We start from the raw sequence: 27,170 nt of genomic DNA on the forward strand, positions 1-27,170 counted from the left end.
AAATATTGGGGAGTCTGAATGGTTTTATGTATATTAAAGCAAAGAAAGAAGGTGTATTTGCTGCCAGAGTGTCTTTTAATTCTGCTCTGTGTGCTGTCCTTTAGCAGTACATGGAAGTTCTTCATTTGGTGACCAGAATCATTTATGACTGGTCACAAGTTTCATTTGGCACTGGATTTGTTAACTATCCCAGAACCACTATGAGCCCATTAGCTCTTGGACTAGGGAACTGAGTTAGTCACTTCCAGAAGACAGTGGCTAATTGTGCAGATGACAACGACTCCATCTGTACTCTTAGGTGATGGCTCTGGGTTGCCTGTGCGGAGGACGCAGTTTGACACCTCTATTTTCTGTAGCTTCTTACATTTGCAAAAGAGCTTTTCACATCTGCAAAACCAACCTAAAGATTCTGCCTAAGCTCCAGCTGCTGAAACAGCTGCAGCTAGTACAATCACAGAATTTTGGAAAGCAACTCTACACATTACAAGAAGCAGCGCCACTGGGGAAAAGCCAAAACCCAAGATTGCAACACTCCGTCTGTCAGTTCACAGTTGTTATTTCTAGTCCACTGAGGACAAAGGGACTACACACGCTTAGTGCCTCTGAGTATCACAGGGGCATTTTGGATTCTATTTTTTCTCAAAGGCTACACCCATCTCTTGAGTGGAATGTAGAAGCCATTCTGTATCAGTGACACTACATAACAGTTAAGCAAGCCATATAAGTCTTTAATGATTAACAGAGTAATTATTCTAATTCCTTTATGTATCTTATGTCTTATTTAAGAATTATCCATGTCACAGCTGTAGTTACTACTCACAGGTATAGAAAAAAGTCACTACTTAAAGAATATATTTGATTAAATGCTGTATTCATTTATTAGCTATTCAGTTAAAGAGCCTTCAAATACTTTACATTTATATATCACTTGTAATCTCAAAGGATTTCAAAGAGCTTTATCGCTAATAAACTCTCATACAAAGTATACTCAAGGTCCATAGCCATCAGTGAAATGCAATAATCTCTGGTGTGGAGCAAGTCAGCTGTCTAACAGCATACAGCATCGTTAAACAACAGATTAGCAATGGAGGTAAAGAAAAATGCTATATTCCCTTAGAATCTTCTGGAAGAATCGGGGGAGCCTAAAAGTAATTAATTATAATAAACAGGTATTAGGTCCAGTCATTGGAATTATTATTCCTATTCTTTCACAAAGGGAGGCAGTGAGGCCTAAAAGATAGAGCCAAGAAGTGGGACTCAGAAGACCTAGGTTCTAATGCCAACTCTGCTGCTGGATGACATTGGGCAAATCACTTTCCCTTTAAGTGCCCTCCCCTCTGTAAAATGGGAATAATGATGCTAACCTCCCTGTGTATGATGCTTTGTGGTCTCCTAGTGAAAAGTGTTATGTAAGAGCTAGAGATTACTATTCCTACTGGATCTTTACTGACGAGGCTCTCATTTTTAAGTCTTATGTGAAGGAGACAACTTCCAGAATCATAGTGCTGTCTAGTACCAGGTTGAGATATTATGATCAGTATAGATTCAGAGACAAACGTAACCCTGCTGGGTCACTCTCACTACTCCTTGGAGAACAGTGCCTCCTAGTGCTATACTGGATCATTGAGGTCAGTAATAACAGAGAGAAAACATCCCCTACTCAGTCACTAGCATTACTCCACACACCTTTTCTTTCATGTGATATTTTTAATGGTTGAACACATTTCAAAATGTCTGAAATAGCAGTATGCTGTTCTGTCTTGTCCTGGTGAGCCCTGAATAGATCCATTACGAGACGTCTAATTATTGTTTCTGAAGTTTTCCACCTGAAGTCAAAGTACAGTAGTAGGACATAGCCCTATGACAGGTGAGGTTAATTTCCCCATTATCCCATGAAAACACATTGAACCAAAAATCAGTGCTATTGAGTGCTAAAATGCTTAATTGTGACCAAATACTTAACACAATTAACATAACAACAAGGAGGAAGGAACACAAGCTGGAATGGGGAAAGAACAGGTTAAAGATATTTAGATAAGTTTGCAGGTGACTCAAAAATTGGGGGACTGGTAAATAATGAAGAGGACAGGTCACTGAATTAGGCCAATCCGGATCATTGTTAAACTGAGTGCAAGCAAACAATATATGCTTTAATACAGCTAAACATAAATACAATAGATACATCTAGGATCAAAGAATGTAGGCCATACTTAGAAGACGGGGAACTTTATCCTGGGAAGCAGTGATTCTGAAAAAGATTTCAAGTTTTGATGGATAAAGAGAAGGTTAAAGGGTAACTTGGTTACAGTTTATAAGTACCCACAATGAGAAAACTGTGTAATACTGGGCTCTTCAGTCTAACAGAGATAGATATAACATGAACTAATCAATGGATGAAAGTTGAAGCTGGACAAATTCAGACTGGAAATAAGAAATACATTTTGAACAGTGAGAGTAATTAGCCATTGAACAATTTATCAAAGGTCATGGTAGGTACTCCATCACTGGCAATGTTTAAATCAATATTGGATGTTTTTTGAAAATATCTGCTCTACGAGTTATTTTGGGAAAATTCTATGGTCTGTGTTACACAGGACATCAGACTAGATGATCAAAATGATCCCTTCTGGCCTTGGAATCTATGAATCTGTTAAATACTCATCTTGTAAGCACTAGGAGGATAATAGGACTATAATAGACAACATGGATTTATCAAGAACAAATCATCCCAAAACATTTCCTTCTCTAATAGGGTTACTAGCTGAGTAGATGAGGGGTGAGGGAGAAGACTAAGGGGCGACCTCATAACAGTCTTAAAATATGTTAAAGAAAAGGATGGTGATTATTGTTCTCCATGTCCATTAAAATTAGGACAAGAAACTGGAGCAAGGGAGATTAGGTTAGATAGTAGAAAAAACTTTCTAATTGTAAGAATAGTTGAACTCTGGAACAGGCTTCCAAGGGAGGTTGTGGAATGATAAATCCCTGTTATGGATGATCTAGGTTTACTTAACCCTGTCTGAGGGTATGTCTACATCTAAAATTTTGCAGCGCTGGTTGTTACAGCTGTATTAGTACAGCTGTATAGGGCCAGCGCTGCAGAGTGGCCACACTTACAGCAACCAGCGTTGCAAGTGGTGTTAGATGTGGCCATACTGCAGCGCTGTTGGGCGGCTTCAAGGGGGGTTCGGGGAACGCGAGAGCAAACCGGGGAAGGAGACCAGCTTCGCCGCGGTTTGCTCTCGCGTTCCCCGAACCCCCCTGCAAACCGCAGGGAAGGAGACCTGCTTGCACGGAGGTTTGGGAAACGCGAGAGCAAACCGGGGAAGGAGACCAGCTTCGCCGCGGTTTGCTCTCGCGTTCCCCGAACCACCCTGCAAACCGCAGGGAAGGAGACCTGCTTGTTCGGGGAACGCGAGAGCAAACCGGGGAAGGAGACCAGCTTCGCCGCGGTTTGCTCTCGCGTTCCCCGAACCCCCCTGCAAACCGCAGGGAAGGAGACCTGCTTGCACGGAGGTTCGGGGAACGTGAGAGCAAACCGGGGAAGGAGACCAGCTTCGCCGCGGTTTGCTCTCGCGTTCCCCAAACCACCCTGCAAACCGTAGGGAAGGAGACCTGCTTGCTCGGGGTTCGGGGAACGCGAGAGCAAACCAGGGAAGGAGACCAGCTTGATTACCAGAGGCTTCCTCAGGTATGCTGGGATACCTGCTTATTCCACGGAGGTCAAGAAAAGCGCTGGTAAGTGTCTACACTTGATTACCAGCGCTGGATCACCAGCGCTGCATCCTCTACATCCGAGACAAAACGGGAGTACGGCCAGCGCTGCAAACAGGGAGTTGCAGCGCTGGTGATGCCCTGCAGATGTGTACACCTCCTAAGTTGCAGCGCTGTAACCCCCTCACCAGCGCTGCAACTTTGTGATGTAGACAAGCCCTCAGTGTGGGGGCCTGAACTAGATGACTTCTCAACAGCCCTTCCAGCTCTGCATTTCTATGAGTTACATAGAAATTACAACATGCTCTGATACCATTCCTGCCAAGTGGAGCAAGACTGACATCTAGTGTCGATGTATGCTCACATAAACCCACATAAATGTAAAGAAGTAGGCTGCTCTATTCAGAGCCAGAAAAGGGGTGGAGCAAGTAAAAGAATTGTATGTTCCAAGTTGGAAAAGATCTTCAAGGATTCCTAGAACTTTGTGCACTTGGCAGAGTTGTATCCAGAGTCAACAGATTCTAATGTCTCTGTTCCTGGCCTTTATTATTCAGGAAACCTGAAATCTCTAGGAAACAATATAATGGATCATTGGGATTTGAGTGGATGTTAAAGATCAGCAACTAGAATAGATTTATCAAGGCTCCACAAATAATAATTAATAATAATTTGAGCTGGTTGAATAGTGGAAAAACAGATCTGCAAATATATTGAGTCACTGGTATGCTGCTACACATGGGGTCTTAGCATTCACTAGTGGCAAACAGTTGGACAGTGGATAATTCAAGAAAATGTTTGTGGATCTGGGAAGGATTTCACCTGGTAAGTTGGGATGCTGATTCAGTTCCATGCTCTATCACAGATTTCCTGTGTGCCCTGGAGCAGGTTACTTAAGTCTCTTATGACTCAGCTCCCCATCTGTACAATGGGGATAATAGCACTGCCTCACAGGGATGTTCTGAGGATAAATACATTAAAAATTATGAGGTGATTAGAAGCAAAGCTTATGGGAGCTATATTTATATAGCTGGGCAGGTGAATATTTATTTGTCTGAATATTCACACCATAAGTGTGTTATTAATTCATCACTATTATTTGCCATTTGTCATTATGTCTAACATTTTTCCACCATCCAGTTATTGAGCAAAAACAATACAGTTTAACTTAGATGATCAGTCACACACCAGAAAGAGTAACTATTCCAAGAAGCAGTTTGTAGACTGTCCATTGGTTGAAAATTATTCAAGCAAACTATTTGAAGAAGAATCATGAATAATTAATATATTTATGCAGATCAGAAAAGGCTCACAAATGATTTGTTACCTGAAAAATGGCCTACATTTGTGATTAATATTATTCAGCTTGAATAGTTTAATCACCTCTAGTAATAATAATAATTAGGCTTGGAAGAATGTGATTTTTCTTTTTTATAATTTCAGCAGATAATGATTTTTAATTGTAGGCATTTTTATTAAGACTGTCAAATGATTCATAGTGGAATTAATCATGATTCATTTTGTTAAACAATAATAGAATACCAATTATTTAAATATTTTTGGATGTTTTCTACATTTTCAAATATTGATTTCAATTGCAACACAGAATACAAAGTGTACAGTGTTCACTTTATATTTATTTTTATTACAAATATTTTCACTGTAAAAAAAACAAAAGAAATAGTATTTTTCCTTTCCCCTAACACAAGTTGTCAGGGTTCCTTCCCCATGTTGAACTCTATGGTACAGACATGGGGACCCACATAAAAGACCCCCTACGCTTATTTCTACCAGTTTAGGTTAAAAACTCCCCAATGCACAAATTCTCCCTTGTACCTTGGATTTGGTAATGCTGCCACCACCAAGTGATTAGTCAAAACTCAGGGAATGGACCACTTGGAATTCCTACTTTCCCCTAATATTCCTCCAAGCCCTACACCCTCTTTCCTGGGGAGGCTTTAGAAAAAACAAGATGAGCACAAACCAACCTTGGGTTTCTTTTAGACCACTAAGAAAACCCAATCAGATTTAAAAAAAGCAAAAAAAAAAAAAACCCAGAATATTATTAGAAAGAAAAAAGTTAGAAGAAGCACCTCTGTAAAATTAGAAAGGAAGATAATCTCACAGGACAGTCAGATTCAAAACACAGAGGATTTCCCTCTGGGCAAAACTTTAAAGTTACAAAAAGAAAACCAGGAATCCATCTCCCTCTCACCACAGAGAAAATCACAAGCCAAAATAAAAGTAAGCTAACACATTCCCTTGCTAGTAGTTACTAATCTTAATGGAGTTGGATCGCTTGCTTTCTTGATCTGTCTCCGGCAAGCAAACAGACAAGGCAGACAAAGAACAGACAAAACAAAGTCTTCCGCACCCCCCCGCCCCCCCCAACCTCCCCACCCCTCGATTTGAAAGTATCTTGTCCCTTTACTGGTCCTTTTGGTCAGGTGCCAGCTAGGTTACCTGAGCTTCTTAACCCTTTACAGTAAAATGATTTTGTGTCTCTGGCCAGGAGGCATTTTATAGTACTGTATACAGGAAGGTATACAGGTTCCACACTGGCTGTTATTTCTTCCTGGAGCTCTAGGAGAAAACAAAGTTAATAAGACACATGTACCTTTAGATATCCTACTGACTATATAAAAACTAACAATATTTTCCACATTTCAAGGATGATTTTAACTAGTTGATTCTGGGAAACTTTCACGGGAGAGTGCATCAGCCACTTTGTTAGAAGCTCCCGAAATGTGTTGTATTTCATTTCAAAATCGAAATCTTGGAAAGTTAAACTCCACCGAAGAAGTTTTTTGTTACTGTCCTTGACAGCGTGAAGCCACTTCAGCACAGCATGGTCGGTTTGTAGTTTGTAGCTGGAAATTGTATACAGGAAGGTTGTTACCCTTCCCTTTATATTTATGACGCAAGTAGTGTAGTGCAATCTCTTCATCATGAAAGTTGAACTTACAAATGTAGAATTATGTAAAAAAAATAACTGCATTCAAAAATAAAACAATGTAAAATTATATAGCCTGTAAGTCCACTCAGTCCCACTTCTTGTTTAGCCAATTGCTCAGACAAACAAATTTGTTTACATTTACAGAAGATAATGCTGCCCACTGCTTGTTTACAATGTCACTTGAAAGTGAGAACAGGCATTCTCATGGCACTGTTGTAGCCAGCATTGCAAGATATTTATCTGACATATGCGCTAAATATTCATATGTCCCTTCATGCTTCAACCACCATTCCAGGCGACATGCGTCCATGCAGATGATGGGTTCTGCTTGATAACACTCCAAAGCAGTGCGGACCAACGCATGTTCATTTTCATTATCTGAGTCGGATGCCACTAGCAGAAGGTTGATTTTCTTTTCTGGTGGTTCGGATTCTATAGTGTTGCTCTTTTAAGACTTCTGAAAGCATGCTCCATACCTTGTCTCAGATTTTGGAAGACACTTCAGATTCTTAAACCTTGGGTTGAGTGCTGTAGCTATCTTTAGAAATCTCACATTGGTACCTTCTTTGCGTTTTATTAAATCTGCGGCGAAAGTGTTCTTAAAATGAACAACATGTGCTGGATCATCATCTGAGACCTATAACATGAAATATATGGCAGAATGCAGGTAAAACAGAGTAGGAGACATACAATTCTCCCCCAAGGAGTTTAGTCACAAATTTAATTAAGGCATTATTTTTTTAATGAGCATCATCAGCATGGAAGCATGTCCTCTGGAATGGTGGCTATAGCATGAAGGGGCATATGAATGTTTAGCATAACTAGCACGTAAATACCTTGCAATGCTGATTCCAAAAAATGCCATGTGAACGCCTTTTCTCACTTTCAGGTGATATTGTAAATAAGAAGCAGGCAGCATTATCTCCCATAAATGTAAACAAACTTGTTTGTCTTAGTGATTGGCTGAACAAGAAGTAGGTTCTGAAATTTTACTTTCTTTTGTTTTTGAGTGCAGTTATATGATTTTTAAAAAATCCTCATTTGTAAGTTGCACTTACATGATAAAGAGATTGCACTACAGTACTTGTATGAGGTGAATTGAAAAATACAATTTCTTTTGTTTGCCATTTTTACAGTGCAAATATTTGTAATAAAAAACAATATAAAGCGAGCACTGTCAACTTTGTATACTGTGTTGTAATTAGAACAGGAGTACTTGTGGCATCTTAGAGACTAACAAATTTATTTCAGCATAAGCTTTCGTAGGCTACAGCTCACTTCTTCGAATCCGAAGAAGTGAGCAGTAACCCATGAAAGCTTATGCTGAAATAAATTTGTTAGTCTCTAAGGTGCCTACAAGTACTCCTGTTCTTTTTTGTGGATACAGACTGACACGGCTGCTACTCTGAAACCTGTGTTGTAATTGAAATCAATATATTTAAAAATGTAGAAAAGCATTGAAACATATTTAATACACTTCAATTGGTATTCCATTGTTTAACAGTGTGATTAAAACTGTGATTAAGCGTGATTAATTTTTTTTAATCATGATTAATTTTTTTTTAGTTAATCATGTGAGTTAACTGCAATTAATCGACAGCCCTAATTTTTATCTACTTAAATTTTCACCAATGCAGGAAATTATGACAATGGAGGGAGGTCAGACAACTTTTTTATTGATAGACATTGGGAAAACAGTTAATTTTTTCTGACCATTAAACCACAAATTGTCAACATGACTTCAAAGCACACAAATATCCTTGAATCAAACTCTAATAAGTTCTCATGCAGCATTTTTCTTATTTTACATACCTGTAAATTTTTATTATTATCAATGAAATATTTTTTGTCCATTTGTGAATGTATGTTGAAATTGATGTTTATCGAAATTTGCTGATAAAAATCTAATCCTTCCAATCCTAGTAATAATATACAGATAAACATTAATTGAGCTTTATTTCACCAGCAATGTTTCTGCCTCTTCCCATGTCTGATCTGTTATCCCACATATCACATTTTTTTTTTTAGTTTAAATATAAGCGATTCAGGACTGGGCCTCTTGTTTTTCAATATGGTCTATAAAGCACTGCATGTAGCTATAGTGTTATATTATCACGGTTATGTACTTTATATAAGCAGATGGTGTTACCACCCTGCTCCAAAATGTAAGCACTGTATAAGGTTAAACTCATCCTTTTCTTGTGCTGTGTCTTTATTAATATGGTAATTAATAATAATAAAACACACATTCCACCTCAAGTTCTTTCCCTAATCTTGGCTGTTCTTAGTGTTCTTCCATCAGATCTCTGCGTCCTATATGCCTGTCTCCCTCTAATAAAATAACCATTCCCACTTCCCTTAAAGCCAGGTTAGAGTGACTAAGCCACACCTGCCACAATGAGCCATCAGGAATCAGTCAGCATCTTCCTGCAGGACACCAACACCTGCCAGCAGATTGGGTCAACAGAATAAACCTGCTGCCCTGTCCAAGGACTAACTATGGTGCTAGAGACTATGGTGATGGGCATCTTATTGATGTGTGTAATGAAAGTAATAAATAATAATAATGAATAAAAATAACCAATGAACAATAAAAGACCCCAGGGAGGTATCAAGGAAGATCCATGAAAATATTATGGATCATAAAGCATTAGAAAATTGAGTTACTCTCTTTCCTTGTTCAGGACATTTGATTAAAGAGGAGAATAATCTGAACTGTATTCCTGAGCCCACTTAGAACAGATTTGGGATCCTCCCCTTGAATATTAGCATTCTGCATTGTTGTCCAAGTAAAAAAAAATGAAATTGAGTGTATTCACATCAGGGGAGGTCTTTTTGTGAATCATCTTTCATAGCTGATGCCTGTTGCTTTTCCTCTAGCACTGGGGCCAGGTCTGGGACTCTCTGCCCAGTCCGGGCTACCGTGAACCTGCTCATATGTAGGGCCTCCTCATAGACTGGAGGTGTCTCCAATCCACAAGGTGGTGTTGATCCTAGCACAGCATTGTGGGAACGTGCAACAGCCAATATCCTCCTGGCAGCAGGACCAAACACAGAATGCAGAGCTGAAAGGGATGAGATTAGAAAAGGTTAATTGAACTCTGGAACCATCAAATACCAGACATGATCCAGACAGAGAGCACAAATATACTTGCTGTGCAAGGCTTTTCCCAGCTACACATCCTCAGTGCCAGTCACCTTCCTTCTCCAAGGCCATCCCTTCTCATCAGACACATCCTCTACCTACACCTTCCAAAAATGCTTCTCTCAGCTGCTGGACCTGTCCTTATTCCATCAAAAGAAGTGTCCCACCCTCATTCCCTACTTCCCAGCTAGCTGGATCTTCCAGATATATCCCATGAAATCCCCCAATCCCCAGCAAAGAGCAACCTGGCCCATACACCAGCTTTTTGGACCCTCCCTCTTCTACCCCAGTAAGTGACATGATGATCCATATGCAGCTAAGACCAACCCTGATCCCTGAACCCATAGTTTCAAACTTTTGGAGCTCTAGGATTTGGCACTTTAAAGTATGTTATGAGTTCTAGACTTTAGGGGACAGCTCCTTAGCTGGTGTAAATCAATGTAGTGCTATTTACCTCAGTGCAGCTGCATGACTTAAACCAGCTGAAGATCTAGCCCTTGAAATTCATGGGAAACAGAGGTCTGAATTTTTCAGACATTCAGTTTCTGGATTCTGGAATATGTTCCAGCATTCTCAGCCTTCTCTACTTCTACCTTGGCTAGGGTGACCAGATGTTCTGATTTTATAGGGACAGTCCCAATTTTTTGGTCTTTTTCTTATATAGGATCCTATTACTCTCCACCCCCTTCCCGATTTTTCACACTTGCTGTCTGGTCACCCTAACCTTGGCTTCTGCACGATCACACTCACAACTGATAGTGCTCTGAAGAGTGTTGTCATGATCAAAGGCGATGACTGTGACCTCATAGGGATGGGAACCCGACTGTTCCCCTGCCTGCTGGCAGCAGCACCTCACGCAGGCTGACACCAGGCCACACACAAGCAGCAGTCCACCAATTGCCACCACCAGCCTGCAGAGAGAGAGGAATCAGAGTTATTGCCATACCTTGTTTATGTACATACATTGAATGGATTCTAAGAAGTGATCACACTCATTTCACTAACATTTAAACAGACAGTCCTTTTTTAGAAAAAAAACAGCTGCACATCTGTGCTGTGAAATAATGAGTGTTATAAATCTTAAATTTCTTATAACAAAACTAATGTGTTTAATAAAAATGCATGACTGAGAAGAGGGAAAGAGATATGCTTGTGTTTGTTGAAGATAAAGTGTTATCTAATACTAATAGCATCCAGCAGGAATGGGAAAACGCAATACATCCTTCATAACACTAGAGGGAACTGAGGTAAAGAGTAGAATGGAGGAATTGTTCAATTTTTGTCACTTAAAGGATCAGATTTAATTCTATCAATTGCTTGCTAACTTAAGTGACAAATACGAATGATATTTATGTAAGTGTAAACTTACCAGATGTACCAGAGACGGACCCAATCAGTGCTTGAGCAGCTGAGAAAAAGAGGATGAAAGAAAGAGTTAACAACATAACATCATAGAAATACGGGATGGAGAAATTCCCTTTTTGATCCTATCTTGTCTACCATGCAAAATCCCATCTTCACTCCAGTTGATAAAAGATTGGAGACTGGTCTCCACTCTAAGTTTTAAATGACTCACATCAGTGGCGGCTCTAGGTATTTTGCCACCCCAAGCCTGACAGGCAGGCTGCCTTTGGTGGCTTACCTGCAGAAGGTCCCTGGTCCCGCGGATTCAGCGGCACACCTGCGGGAGGTCCTCTGAAGCCGTGGGACCAGTGGAGCCTCCACAGGCATGCCACCAAAGGCAACCTGCCTGCTGCCCTCATGGCGACCAGCAGAGTGTCCCCCATGGCTTGCTGCCCCAGGCATGCACTTGGTGTGCTGGTGCCTGGAGCCTCCCCTGACTCACTTGATGGAGTTTTCACCACTTCTCACTGAGAAGACTATTCCTCAGTCTAATAAATCTCATTATTAGGATTTTTTTCTTAACGGCCAGCCTCAAATTTTATTTTATTCAACTTCATCTCATTTGCTACAAGTTCTCCCCCTCACAAACACACACCTCCTAGCTATGTTATTCCATTTACATCCTTCAGATACTTGTAGAGAGTTCTAATGTCTGCATTTTCCTTATTTTTTCTTCATAAATCAGCCCTTCCAGCCCCATTATTTTTGTTGTTTTTTCTTTGAATTTCTCTCCCAATTTGTCACCCTCTTTTTGGAAGTGGGTGCACTGCACATTTCTTTATCTATAATTACTAGAGTTGAACAAACAGATCACAAAGATGTTTTGCAAGACATTTCTCTGAATAAAATATTAAATTTTCTGTGGCTACTTTCACACTTCTTTTGCATTCACTTTCTGTTGATATTCCTGGAAACAGCCTTCCTAGCAGGAATATTCACAGCAGAATTTATAATATAGTCATTCAAATTCCTACTGGTGAGTATTTGCATTGGAAACCCAGTAAATATTACACTCTTCCCTTTAGGAGCATGAACAATATCACTTGATCTACATGTCCTATCAAAACTAACTAATACAGCCTGAATTCTGAATATTGAATCCTTACAATGAACTGCTTGCAAAACAATGATAGAACAAAAATTAATCTCAGAAATTTCTTAGCAAAAGTTTTCAAACAACCAACACCCCGGGGGCGCAGGGGAGAAGGCAGACAATTTGCAAGCACAAAGACAGGGCAAATAAATTGTATGTTAAGAATTAGTAACTCAAATCTAACAAACAAACTTTCTGGCCCTGGAAAATGCTTGCTCAAGATTTACCAACACTGTTAACTAAAGCAAACTCCATTGGTGACAGACAAGGCCATCAGCTGAGATTCCTCCCATGTCTGTCACTCCCCCTGTCAACCACTTCTGAAAAAAAATGCAGGATGTGTATACTCACTGTTCAGCATTCACACAGGTTTCCTCACATCTCACTTGGGGAAACTACAAGGAGAGCAAAGACCATCAGGGTGAATTGTCCTCTCTCAGTATCCTTGATGTCCTGTGTTCAATATCTCTCTTATTCACCCCATGCCAATCCTAATTCCCTCACCCGTGGATTCACAGTTACCCATCCTCTTTTGTCCCTCTCACCCACACCATCATAAATCTGAATTCTCTTCTCCCCCATGCAAACATGTAATTTATATTTTACCTTCCCCTGCCTCCAGTATAGCCCTAAATTCCCTTCTGTTCTCTCTTTCCACGAACAGACGATTACCTGCGTTCTACATCCTATATGAGAGATCTGAATTCCCCTCTCTGTCTAAAAACATAGACCCTTCAATATCATATTATTTACTGTGTCCATTACAAATCTGAATTCCACACTGCACTTATAGATCTCCAGTTCCCCATTTTCTAACATTCCTCAATGTAGATTTTATTTACCTCCCCTCCCATTCTCTTGCTTCACCTATCCCCACTTGTTCTACATCCTAACATCCTCTTTACTGCTTTGAATTCTCCTCTGCCCCTACTTTATTTCCCCAATACTTTTAAATATCAGGGAAATTCTTACTTCAAATCTATCTTTGGCTCAAATCTCCTTGAACTTTCTGATGTAATACAGTGCCCCAGCACAGGCCAAACTCTGCCAAAGAGGAACCTATGATGTGACTCACCCAAGAGAGACTTGCCAGAGCAGTGAGGCTCACAAGCAGGCTACCGATCCCCATGAAGAAAAAACAGCTGATCCTGCTGTCCCATGTAGCTCAGGGCCAGTGCCTCCTTCCTAATTTCAGTTCATCCTCACCAGTCCTCACAGTGGGGTGAGAAGCAGGGAAACTCCCTTTCCAGGGTGAGTTCCTTCTCTCTTCTTCTTACTCTACCGCTTTCTGCACCCTTTTGGGTTTGTCTTTCCCTCTCATGCACACTCTGGTTTTCTGTCTGCCTTCTTCTTTCTTTGTCTTTCTGTTTATATATCTCTGCCAACATCTATCTCTCTCTGTTACTCTCTTTCTCTCCCTTCAGAAGGGAACTCAAACACCATTCAGTCACTTCAGCGAAAGAACTGAGGATGCCAGTCAGTTAGCTTTGCTATTTCCAACTGATCTAGCTCAGGGAGTTGATGAGAAAAATGTACCCATGATCCTGAAAGAACTGAGAATGGAGAACTCTCTTCTATGGGGGATGGGGGGAAGCTGGTCTGACCTCATTCATTCCCAATTACTTCTCTCCCCGCCCCCTCATCCAGGGAGACTGCTGCAGTTTGAAGGTCATTTGTTCACCTTCTGCTTTACTCTGATATGTCCCCTCCTGTTTTCCTCCCGCAACACCCTCCCATAATTATACTTTTGCTGTTCTGGCCTGCTGAGTCTAACCAGAAGCCCAGAATCAGAATGGAAAGCACACTGCACTTGGGACATTCCTGCTGGCGCAGGATGGGCAGAACGGTGTGTGTGTGTGTATGTCATGGAATACCTAAAAACGTCTTCACACCCACGTCACTCTTCATATGCAGTGCTCCCTTCTACTCAGCTGGTGCCTCTCCCCTTTGCTCTGGTGATCACCTCAGTCCTGATATGCAGAACTCTCTGCTATTGCAATCCTGGCCCCCATCTTTCCAGCTCTACCAAAGCATGCAGCCTTGACCTGCAGAAACCTCCACTATTCAAGTCTTGAGTGCCTTACAAAGCTCTGCTAGTGTCCCTCAGTCAGACCCTGCAGCCCCACTGCTATTCCAGTCCTGTGCTCTCCTCACAGCTCTGCCAATGCCCCACAAATCCTTTACCATAGTAGAGAATGTTTTGTTACTTCTCCTGCTGCATACATTACAGTTGCCCCTCCAGCTATGTAACTTAATAGGCCTCTTTTAATGACCTGCTGTTTTCCCTCTTGTATAACCACTTTGGATTTCTATTACATTACTGCTCACGGGTATTTATGAAGTGCTTCCATGTATGTAATTAGCATCTCTCTCACACACACTGTTTCCAATAGTTGAAACAGGAAAATTGCTCCTCAGTAATATGTCATTATTCCTACCCTGCAACCATCCAGGACTGGTATATGAATATGTGTTTGAAGAAGTGAGCAGTGCAGCGACTAGTGGAAATTGTTACTCCATGTTGCAATCACGTTGCTTCCATATTAAGCTGGTGAATCATTAGCCCTGGTCATGGCTATTAAAGGCAAAGAGCAGAACCAATCGATTCATAAACATAACACACACATTCTCCCCAAACAGGGGCTAAGAACCATCCACTATGAGTCTATTAAAATCTCCAATAGAGTCATGGGCTTCTCTAGCTGTTCAGATAGCTATCTGTCTGTCTGTCTGTCTGGTCATCTCTCCCTCACCCTTCTATCTAAATTAGTTTATGATCTGGGCCTATATACTGAATACTGGTGTGCAAAGGAGAAACATGCAAAAACACACTAGAGGTTTCTTTCCCATCTGCAGACTGCTCCAGATTCCGGTTCTTTTCTTTCTTTAAATTTGCCTATATATTATGGAAGTTTCAAATGAAAAGACTGTACAACCTTCACTGTGTACAACTCTTAGAGCTGAAGTGGTTCAACACACAATAACCAAAAAAATCAAGTGAAAATTATAAGCATGGATTCAACCTTTCTGCAAATTTACAACTCAGCCTCATTTAACAACCTAGAAAACTAGAAATAAATCTAAAAAAAAGTCTGGATCATTGAATTTACAACTGATTCACAGTGACCCTAGATGCACGACCATTTCCCAGAACTGTTCTTTCCAGTTGCCAGGTATTCAGCTAATGTAAATCAACATTGCGTCACTGAAAGTCACTGGAGCTATGCTGATTTATACCAGTTGAGGATCTAGTCCATCATATGTAATCATCCACTGAAGTCCAAATTGTCAGTTTTTAGTTTTAATTCAATAGCTGTTGATAATAGATTGTCAATCAGATTTTTAGTGAAATGCTAGTATTAGAAGAAAATTTCAATTTTAGACTGATCAAATTTGGCAAAATATCACATAAAGTGATAAACATTTCTCTAATGAAAGAGCAACATTATAACCAGTAATTGTGAGCTTCAGAGAACACATGATCATTCATTCTGGCTGAACTATGTTGGCTCCATTTCTTTAATTTCTGTGGCCTCTGGTAATACCATAGTTATAATTGGGCATAGTAATTTAGCCATGGCCTCATTAGTCTATTACACAGTGACAGAATAATTCACATTCAATTTGATACTTTGGCTCATTTATCCCATAATTTTATTTTCCTTTGATTTGTTTTACAGTGAAGTGAGTTTTCTCCACCAGATTTCCCCACTTTTTAGAAGTTTAAAGCAAGTGATTATACCCTTTACAAAATTGCTCACAAACATCCTTGTCCTGTTGATGTGTTCTGCTGTTATCATAGATTTCAAGGGCTCATTACATGTTCAGCAGTGAGCTTCATACTTCCTACTGGGGCTCCAGTGACAGCATAGTTTGCTGGTGAACAAGCAGAGAACTCCTCCTTTTACATACACACATTCCTGGGCTAAAGCAGTCTCATAAGGTCTCAATCTCCTCCCAGATTTGATTAAATTCAATTATGCAGTTCTTGGAAGTCAATGGAAATTTCCTTGTTACTCATGCTTTGTTATCCTTCTGAGGACTGTTTTTTTTAAGGCCAGCTTCTTTAGTCACATAAGATGTTTCCCTTGTGAATTTAGAATAGAAGATGGGAAAGAGTTTGGGGTTCATAACAGCCATTTGTTTTTTCCTGTAGTTGGAGAAAGGATATGTCCACTGTTTCATGTACCACATGCTGGGTAATAACACAAAAGGACTCCAGCTTGTAAAACAAAACAGGCTGTTTATTAAGAGAAAACTATTTACAGAGATGCTGCAACTGCAGGTAGCATTCTAGCCCATGTGCATACAGACTGACTTCTTGATGCCTTCTGTAAACTCTTCCTTTTGCAACCTGTGCTTTAGCCTCCAAGTTCCAAGCAGGCTGCTGCACCCACCTCACAGAAGATTCAATGTGGTGGCTGAGCTAGGAGTTAGTGGTCTGCACTGCTGTGCAAGAAATCCATGGAGTCCAGGTCATAGTGCCCATTTTTCCTACTGAAAGAGGTAAGAGTTTCCCTGTGTCAGGAGATCCTTTACTCCCTGGGGCTGGTGAGGTCTGGGAATGATGTGGAAGCAGGGCTTGGTGCCACCAAAGGGTTAGCATTCTGCATTGCCTAATACTGGTCTGTTGCCCCCTGGAGTGACAATTAGTGAGAATGCCACTGAGTCTGGGTTCTTGTGCTCCTTGAATTAGTGCCATGTGCTGCCTTGCAAGAAACTCAAGTTCAAGACCTATTCCTGATCTCTCACAGGCAGCAGCTGGGACTGCTACAGAGTCTAGGACTGGTTAAGGGTCTGTTTTAATCTCAATCAAATAAGAAGCATTTTGGGGTTCTGCTATTTTGGAGGTTCTGCAACTCATCCATATGTTCCTTTGCAGCAGTGGGACTAGAGGGACAGGAAACAATACATTTCCAGGTCTCCAGCAACCCTCAAGTAATAGGAACAGAAGAAAAGGCAACTCATGTCTAGAGTTCCTTCTTCTGGTGGCTTGGGGCCCTGCAAATAGTAAAGCTGGACTCTGGTATGATGCAGCTCATCTGTAAACCATAGAGAATCAGTATTTATTCCTAATATTGGTATCACACTTTCTGGAGTTGGCAGCACTGAAAGGACTGGGCCTGATGCCTACTGCAGTTAGTGCTCTGAGTTGCCTGATGAAAGACCTGAATTTGGTTCCAATTCTGATTCTTTTAGTCCTTAGGTGGGATATTGGCTATGAAAACTGGATCTGCTACACCCTAGGAGCAGGAGCACAAAAGCACCTAAAAGAACCAGTTCAGTTCTCAGGCTTGGACTCTTGTTCTCCACAGGACTAGTGAGGACTGGGAGCATGGAAGAGCACTGTTGTTTGAACTTACTGAGTGTTAATAATTGTGTAATAAAGTTGAGAATTGGAATGCATATTGCAGTGAAGCCTCAAGAAATCTGTAAAGCACAGTTTGAATCTAGCCCTCTCTAGCCCACTTCCTATTAATCACATTTCAGCTCACTCTCTCTGTCTCTCCATAAATCTCTCTATGCATTTATGGCAGTAATCAAGAAATGCAGGACTCCCTATCCCATTCCCACTGTGTTTCTGCAGAGGCAGATGATGAAATAAATGTCAGTTTGTGAATCTATTGTAAAAGCTACCACAATGTATAGAACAAGCTCCTCAAATGTCCCAGATTTTGTGTTTTATAAAACTCTGGCATGAGCCATTGTCCCTGTCTGATTTGTGGATGAATCACTCTCTCATTTCTAATGACTCTGACCATTCGAGGATCACACCCAGAACTGTACCTCTGTCGGTCTCTCCCTCTGCGTGCTGAGACATAACCTGGATTTCTCTCAGAACCTTGCCAAAAATGGCTGAAGTGACCTATGCAGATCTGAAGTTCATGACAGTGGAGCGGCCCAGGAACCAGGAGCCCCATGAAGCCAAAGCAAAAGGTAAAAGAGTGGGGTAGATCGTTATATGGTGAGCTTGCTTATTGAGAATACAGCATTCAGTGCTATCCCTCTGTGTATGACACTGATGGGACCTCTCTTAGAAAACTGCATTCAGCTCCAGGACCAGAAATCTGTTGACAAATTAGAGGGAGAGGAACTATACTACTAAGAAGCTGGAGGGACTGTGTTATAACCTTAGTCCCAGATTTGGACCTTAGCGTCCAAAATATGGGAGTTAGCATGAAAACCTCCAAGCTTAGTTACCAGCTTGGACCTGGTACTTGCTGCCACCACCCAAAAGATTAGAGTGTTTTGGGGCACTCTGGTCCCCCTGAAAAACCTTCCCTGGGGACCCCAAGACCCAAATCCCTTGAGTCTCACAACAAAGGGAAATAATCCTTTTTCCCTTCCCCCCCCCTCCAGGTGCTCCTGGAGAGATACACAGACACAAGCTCTGTGAATCCAAACAGAGTGACTCCCCCTCTCCGTTCCCAGTCCTGGAACAAAAAGGACTTTCCTATTCCCCCAGAGGGAATGCAAAATCAGGCTAGCCAATTCAACACACACAGATCTCCCCTGATTTCTTCCTCCCACCAATTCCCTGGTGAGTACAGACTCAATTTTCCTGAAGTAAAGAAAAACTCCAACAGGTCTTAAAAGAAAGCTTTATATAAAAAGAAAGAAAAAATACATACAAATGATCTCTCTGTATTAAGATGATACAACACAGGGTCGATTGCTTAAAAGAATATTGAATAAACAGCCTTATTCAAAAAGAATACAAATCAAAGCACTCCAGCACTTATATTCATGCAAATACCAAAGAAAAGAAACCATATAACTTACTATCTGATCTCTTTGTCCTTACACTTAGAAACAGAAGACTAGAAAGTAGAAACTACTTCTCCAAAGCTCAGAGAAAGCAGGCAGCCAGAAACAAAGACCCCAGACACACAATTCCTTCCACCCAAAGTTGAAAAAATCCGGTTTCCTGATTGGTTCTCTGGTCAGGTGTTTCAGGTGAAAGAGACATTAACCCTTAGCTATCTGTTTATGACACGCCCCCCCAAATTGCAGACAGTGGGGAAGCTCACTGGCGGCAATTTCCTTCTAGAACTTGAAAATAAACAGATTAATACAACACATGCACCTTTACATATACTACTAAGTATATAACTAACAGACTTTTACATTTTAAGAACACTTTTTAACTACTGGATTCTGGGAAACTCTCACGGGAGAGTGCATCAGCAACTTTGTTAGAAGCTCCTGTGATGTGTTGAATTTCAAAATCAAAATCTTGGAGAGCTAAACTCCAACGAAGAAGTTTCTTCTTGTTCCCCTTGGCAGTATGAAGCCACTTTAGTGCAGCATGGTCAGTTTGTAGTTGGAACCGCCGTCCCCAAACATATGGGCGTAGCTTTTCCAGGGCGTACACAATGGCATAGCATTCCTTTTCACTGACTGACCAGTGACTTTCCCTCTCAGACAGTTTCTTGCTGAGAAACACGACAGGATGGAAGTTGTGATCTGTTGCTTCCTGCATGAGCACTGCTCCTATACCACGCTCAGATGCATCTGTGGTTACTAGGAATGGCTTGTCAAAGTCCGGGGCCCTGAGCACAGGGTCAGACATGAGCATCGCCTTAAGCTGGGTAAAGGCCTTTTGACACTCATCAGTCCACTTAACGGCATTTGGCTGGGTCTTTTTGGTCAGGTCGGTCAATGGGGAAGCGATTTGGCTGTAGTGTGGTACAAATCGCCTGTAGTATCCGGCCAAGCCTAAGAAGGATTGGACCTGTTTCTTTGACCTTGGGACAGGCCACTTTTGGATAGCATCCCTCTTGGCCTGTAGGGGGTTTATGGTTCCTCGACCCACCTGGTGCCCCAGGTAAGTCACTCTGTTTTGGCCTATTTGACACTTTTTAGCCTTAACAGTTAGTCCTGCCTGCCTGATGCGCTCAAAGACCTTTTCCAGGTGTAGTAGGTGTTCGGGCCGGGAGTCTGAAAAAATGGCCACATCATCGAGGTAGGCAACTGCAAATTCTCCCAGTCCAGCTAGTAGACTGTCTACCAGCCTCTGGAAGGTGGCGGGTGCATTTCGAAGGCCGAAAGGAAGGACATTGAATTCATACACCCCCGCATGGGTGACGAATGCTGACCTCTCCTTGGCAGGTTCATCTAGCGGTACTTGCCAGTACCCCTTGGTTAAGTCTATTGTAGAGATGAACTGGGCACGTCCCAACTTTTCCAATAGCTCATCAGTGCGTGGCATTGGATAGTTGTCCGGACGAGTTACCGCATTTAGCTTACGGTAGTCCACGCAAAAGCGTATTTCCCCATCTGGTTTGGGTACCAGAACCACTGGAGATGCCCATGCACTGGTAGATGAGCGGATTATACCCATCTGTAGCATGTTCTGGATCTCCCATTCTATAGCAGCTTGGGCATGAGGAGACACCCGGTAGGGTGGGGTTCTGATTGGGTGAGCATTACCTGTATCAATGGAGTGGTATGCCCGTTCAGTCCGTCCTGGGATGGCTGAGAACAATGGGGCGAAGCTAGTGCACAGCTCCTTGATTTGTTGCCGCTGCAGACGTTCCAGGGTGGTTGAGAGGTTCACCTCTTCCACGCCACCGTCTTTTTTCCCATCGTAGTAGACACCGTCAGGCCACTCAGCATCATCTCCCTGGACTGTAAACTGACAAACCTGTAAGTCTCTGGAATAGAAAGGCTTGAGAGAATTAACATGGTACACTTTAGGCTTTAGTGAGGAATTGGGAAATGCTATGAGGTAGTTTACAGCTCCCAGGCGCTCTTGGACCGTGAATGGCCCTTCCCATGATGCTTCCATCTTATGGGCCTGTTGCGCCTTCAAGACCATAACCTGGTCTCCTACCTTGAAGGAACGTTCTCTGGCATGTCTGTCATACCAGGCCTTTTGCTCTTCCTGAGCATCCTTTAGGTTCTCTCTAGCAAGGGCTAAAGAGTGTCGGAGGGTGCTTTGTAGGTTGCTTACAAAGTCCAGAATGTTAGTTCCTGGAGAAGGCGTAAACCCCTCCCATTGCTGCTTCACCAACTGTAATGGCCCCTTAACCTCGTGACCATACACAAGTTCAAATGGTGAAAACCCTAAACTGGGATGTGGTACAGCCCTGTAGGCAAACAGCAACTGCTGCAACACTAGGTCCCAATTATTGGAGAATTCGTTGATGAATTTTCGTATCATGGCCCCCAAAGTTCCATTGAACCTTTCCACCAGGCCATTGGTTTGATGGTGGTACGGGGTGGCAACCAAGTGATTCACCCCATGAGTTTCCCACAGTTTTTCCATGGTCTCTGCCAGGAAATTAGACCCTGAATCTGTAAGAATGTCGGAGGGCCAACAAACCCTGGCAAAGATGTCTGTTAGGGCTAGGCACACAGTGTTAGCTCTGGTGTTGCCTAGCTAGGCACACAGTGTTAGCTCTGGTGTTGCCTAGAGCTACTGCTTCTGGCCATCGGGTAGCAAAGTCCACTAAAGTCAGTACGTACTGCTTTCCTCTGGGCATCTTTTTTGGGAAAGGGCCCAGAATATCCACAGCTACTCGCTGAAATGGGACCTCAATTATGGGGAGTGGCTGGAGAGGGGCCTTGACCTGGTCTTGAGGCTTACCCACTCTTTGGCATACCTCACAAGACCGGACATACTTGGCAACATCCTTGCCCATCCCCTCCCAGTGGAAGGACTTCCCCAACCGGTCTTTGGTTCTGTTCACCCCAGCATGGCCACTAGGATGATCATGGGCTAAGCTTAAGAGCTTCCCCCGATACTTAGTTGGAACCACCAACTGTTTTTGCGGCTGCCATTCTTCCCGGTGTCCACCAGAAAGAATTTCCTTGTATAAAAGTCCTTGGTCTATAACAAACTGGGATCGATTAGAAGAGCTGAGAGGCGGTGGGGTGCTCCGTGCCGCCACCCAAGCTTTCTGAAGGCTGCCATCCGCTTCCTGCTCAGTCTGGAACTGTTCCCTTGAGGCTGGGGTTACCAGTTCTTCCTCAGACTGTGGACTTGGGCTTGGTCCCTCTGGAAGCGATGCAGGTGATGGGGTTGTTTCCGTTGCTGGTGAACCGCTCTCCGCTGGTGCACCTGAGGGTATTTCAGGCTCTGGCTGAGCCTTTTGGGTATGGCTGTTTGTTGCTTCTGCCAGTTCTGGCTCGCTGGCGCCCTCTGGCGTTGAGTTTGAAGATGTGGTTGCACTTACTAGTGCTGGTTGCTGTTCCAGTTCCGGGCCTGGGACTGAAGATGCTGTGGCTGTTTCAGTGGTAGGCATGGAATCCGGGTCCACTACCTCTGTCTGGGTCTCTGGTAACACAGACGGGGCCTCTGTGGACGGCTCAGGAACAGGAATGGGTCTGGAAGCTTGCCTGGTTTGGCTACGGGTAACCATTCCCACTCTCTTGGCCCGCCTCACCTGGTTGGCCAAGTCTTCCCCCAGTAGCATGGGGATAGGATAATTGTCATAGACTGCAAAAGTCCACATTCCTGACCAGCCTTTGTACTGGACAGGCAGTTGAGCTGTAGGCAAGTCTACAGCTTGTGACATGAAGGGGTAAATTGTCACTTTGGCCTTTGGGTTGATGAATTTGGGGTCTACGAAGGATTGGTGGATAGCTGCCACTTGTGCCCCCGTGTCTCTCCACGCAGTAACCTTCTTTCCGCCCACTCTCAAATTTTCCCTTCGCTCCAAGGGTATTTGAGAGGCATCCGGGCCTGGGGATCTTTGGTGTGATGGTGGTGTAATGAATTGCACTCGCATGGTGTTCTTGGGACAGTTGGCCTTGATATGTCCCAGTTCATTACACTTAAAGCATCTTCCATCTGATGGGTCACTGGGCCGAGGTGAGTTACTGGAGACTGGTGAGATTGAAGAGTAGGGTATCTGTGGCTTTACTTGGGTGGTATGTGGGGTCTTTGGCTGTCCTCGGTTGTAGGGTTTATGGTCTGTGTGCCCCCTGGGGTAATCATTCCCCTTGACAGTAGCTTTCTTGCTTTTTGCCAGTTCCATCCATTTGGCTCCAATCTCCCCCGCCTCAGCGAGATCTTTGGGATTTCCATCTTGTATGTACCGTGTGATGTCTTCAGGAACACCATCCAAGAACTGCTCCATTTGTATGAGGAGGTTCAGTTCTTCCAAGGTTTGAATGTTGTTTCCTGTTATCCAGGCCTCATAGTTTTTTGCAATGTAGTAGGCGTGTTTGGGAAATGATACCTCTGGTTTCCACTTTTGGGTTCTGAAGCGCCGACGGGCATGATCTGGGGTTATCCTCATCCTGTATCTGGCCTTGGTTTGAAAAAGTTTATAGTCATTCATTTGCTGCTTAGGCATTTCAGCTGCCACCTCTGCTAAAGGTCCACTGAGTTGTGGCCTTAATTCTACCCTGTACTGGTCTTCGGGGATGCTGTACCCAAGACAGGCTCTTTCAAAGTTTTCCAAGAAGGCCTCAGTGTCATCACCTGCCTTGTAGGTGGGAAATTTCCTGTGCTGTGGAGCAATAATTGGCGCCGGGTTGTTAGGGTTGGCTGGCACATGCATCCCAGCTTTTGCCAAGTCCAGTTCATGTTTTCTCTGTTTTTCCTTCTCTTCATTCTCTTTTTGTTGTTTTTCCATTTCTTTTTGTTGTTTTTCCATTTCTCGGCGGTGGGCCAACTCTTCTTCTTCTTGCTTCCTTCTGTGGGCCAACTCTTCTTCTGCTTGCTTCCTTTGGTAGGCCACCTCTTCTTCTTCTAGTTTTCTTTTGTGTGCTGCCTCTTTGGCTGCTTGTTCTCTTTGGTAGGCTGCCTGTTCTCTTTGGTAGGCGGCCTCTCTGATCTGTTCTTCTCTTTCTTTCATTTCCATTTGTCGCCTGTGTTCAGCGTCTGTGAATTGCTCTTCAGCCTCAATTTTTGCCTTAGAAGTCATGATTCCTGTTTTCTTGTGTTGGGGTGCCCTCCGGTGTTTCTCTTCTGAACTGCAGGCTCTGTTGCTTCCTGGAGTCTGCCTAGCAACAGTGCCTTTAGCTAATCTTCAATGTTAAGTAAACCTGAAAAACCACTTTATTTGCATTTATATAGTGCTGGTATGACTCTCAATGGGAGTGCTATTGTGTGACAAAAGACCCGTGATCGTACCTTAACGACTTCTTGCTTAACATGCAAGCCACAAACTGCCAGAGAGAGCAGAAAAAAAAATCTCTCTGGTTCCCTTTTAAAACCAACTGTTTCTCTCTGCTAAAAAGCCCTCAGCAGAGAAAAGAAAAATATAATATTCCTACTGGCTTCTGGATTCTGTCTATCTCCCACCGGCTGCCACTCATGTTATAACCTTAGTCCGAGATTTGGACCTTAGCGTCCAAAATATGGGGGTTAGCATGAAAACCTCCAAGCTTAGTTACCAGCTTGGACCTGGTACTTGCTGCCACCACCCAAAAGATTAGAGTGTTTTGGGGCACTCTGGTCCCCCTGAAAAACCTTCCCTGGGGACCCCAAGACCCAAATCCCTTGAGTCTCACAACAAAGGGAAATAATCCTTTTTCCCTCCCCCACCCTCCAGGTGCTCCTGGAGAGATACACAGACACAAGCTCTGTGAATCCAAACAGAGTGACTCCCCCTCTCCGTTCCCAGTCCTGGAACAAAAAGGACTTTCCTATTCCCCCAGAGGGAATGCAAAATCAGGCTAGCCAATTCAACACACACAGATCTCCCCTGATTTCTTCCTCCCACCAATTCCCTGGTGAGTACAGACTCAATTTTCCTGAAGTAAAGAAAAACTCCAACAGGTCTTAAAAGAAAGCTTTATATAAAAAGAAAGAAAAAATACATACAAATGATCTCTCTGTATTAAGATGATACAACACAGGGTCGATTGCTTAAAAGAATATTGAATAAACAGCCTTATTCAAAAAGAATACAAATCAAAGCACTCTAGCACTTATATTCATGCAAATACCAAAGAAAAGAAACCATATAACTTACTATCTGATCTCTTTGTCCTTACACTTAGAAACAGAAGACTAGAAAGTAGAAACTACTTCTCCAAAGCTCAGAGAAAGCAGGCAGCCAGAAACAAAGACCCCAGACACACAATTCCCTCCACCCAAAGTTGAAAAAATCCGGTTTCCTGATTGGTTCTCTGGTCAGGTGTTTCAGGTGAAAGAGACATTAACCCTTAGCTATCTGTTTATGACAGACTGGTTTTCAGAAAAGAGTAGAAGAGCTAAGACTCATATTATCCCTTGATATGCACACAAATGATCCCCCTTAAATCCCTGGGACTGAAGCCATTTGGGTAGCATGGGGGTAGAATTTGTTACTCAGTATATCTCTCTTAGCTAACCAATTAGTAATGAAAGAATATGACAAATAGCTACAAGTATTTGAAGAGTGTATACACCAAGAATGCAGAGGAACTCTTTATGCAGGAGCAAAGGGGTCTAATTAGGCATAATGGGATGAAATTAAGGAAAAAGAGATATTTTCGGGCTAGATATTAGGCATCAGTTCCTAGAGGTCAGCGAAATAGTCTTCCCAAGGGAAATGATGGATTATTATTGGGTTATTTAAAACTGAATTGGACAAAACACTTAAGAATATTCTGTAGGGAACAATTCTGGATGGAACAGATGGCTGGAAAAAGACCCTTTGGCCTTTAACTTCAGAGTCTATAAAAATAATGCTGTGTAGCTTCACAACAGTGCTGTGTGTGTGGTTGATCCCTGTTCTGTAGGGTATATACAGTTTTTAAAGTGCTTTGGAACCATTCAGGATTAAAGGTGCTAGAGGAACAAAGAATTAGCCTAACAAAATTCCTACAGGATCTTAATTTATCAATTTACAATGCTGAGGAACACTTTCCTGGGGGGATTCTCTGTAAGTAGCCAATCTGGTGGCTATCCCATTACCAGCCCTCAGAAGGATCCTTGGATCTTAGGGTATGGCTACACTTACAGCTGTACAGCGCTGGGAGTTACAGCTGTCTTCGTACAGCTGTGTAGGGAAAGCGCTGCAGTGTGGCCACACTGACAGCTACCAGCGCTGCAGTGTGGCCACATTTGCAGCATTTGCAGCGCTGTTGGGAGTGGTGCATTATGGGCAGCTATCCCAGCATTCAAGTGGCTGCAATGTGCTTTTCAAAAGAGGGGGGTGGGATGGAGTGTGACAGGGAGCGTGAGGGAGAGAGAGTGAATGGATTTTTGGAGCTGACACTGTGTCAGCTCCCTGCCTTGCAAGTTCTAAGTACTGGAAGATACACAGCACCAACCTTCATTCATTTTAAAAGTTTTGACCCCTTCCCCCACCCCTCTCTTATTCACTAAATGCAAATAGCCTTCAGACCAGATAAGCAGCTGCTCCAAAACGGATCCCCCCTCCCACCTCCATGTTGCTTCTTTCCTCAAGCAAACTGTGAAGATTCCAAGGGAATCCCCCTGCCTGCCTCTGCTCGAACAAACGAGCTGTGTTTGTCTTTTAGATAAGCAGCTCTAGGAGCCCGGAGTTCACAACAAAACAGCAGAGTGGTTTACAAAAACCATCCCCCAGTTCTTCCCCAACAAATTATATTCATCTATGTGTCTGACAATTTTATTCTTTACTACTGTTTCCACCAGTTTGTCCGGTACTGAAGTCAGGCTTACTGGCCTGTAATTGCCGGGATGACCTCTGGAGCCCTTTTTAAAAATTGGAGTCACATTAGCTACCATCCAGTCATTTGGTACAGAAGCTGATTTAAATAATAGGTTACAAACCACAGCTAGTAGTTCTTCAATTTCACATCTGAGTTCCTTCAGAACTCTTGTGTGAATATCATCTGGTCCTGGTGACTTCTTACTGTTTAATTTATCTATTTGTTCCAAAACCTCCTCTAATGTCACCTCAATCTGGGACAATTCCTCAGATATATCACCT

The 27,170-nt window shown here is 42.7% G+C and overlaps 1 protein-coding gene across 1 annotated transcript; it reads right to left on the minus strand.

Annotated features, from left to right (window-relative positions):
- Positions 1-9,487: 9,487 nt before the first annotated feature.
- TMEM52B (transmembrane protein 52B) lies at positions 9,488-13,438 on the minus strand. Its single transcript, XM_030552955.1, has 5 exons — positions 13,385-13,438; positions 12,661-12,704; positions 11,182-11,220; positions 10,563-10,723; positions 9,488-9,732 (listed from the first exon to the last, which is right to left on the minus strand). Exons 1-5 carry the CDS (start codon positions 13,436-13,438, stop codon positions 9,488-9,490), a joined length of 543 nt encoding a protein of 180 aa, XP_030408815.1.
- Positions 13,439-27,170: the final 13,732 nt, after the last annotated feature.

Source organism: Gopherus evgoodei, chromosome 1 (genome assembly GCF_007399415.2).
Source record: "Gopherus evgoodei ecotype Sinaloan lineage chromosome 1, rGopEvg1_v1.p, whole genome shotgun sequence".
NCBI classification, from domain to species: domain Eukaryota; kingdom Metazoa; phylum Chordata; order Testudines; family Testudinidae; genus Gopherus; species Gopherus evgoodei.

Coding starts and splice junctions, on each gene's coding strand:
- TMEM52B (XM_030552955.1), bottom strand. CDS start 13,438: ATGGGGATCGGTAGCCTGCTTGTGAGCCTCACTGCTCTGGCAAGTCTC. Junction 12,705..13,384: donor CTCTGGCAAGTCTCTCTTGG/GTGAGTCACATC, acceptor CTCTCCTTGTAG/TTTCCCCAAGTGAGATGTGA. Junction 11,221..12,660: donor ACCTGTGTGAATGCTGAACA/GTGAGTATACAC, acceptor TCTTTTTCTCAG/CTGCTCAAGCACTGATTGGG.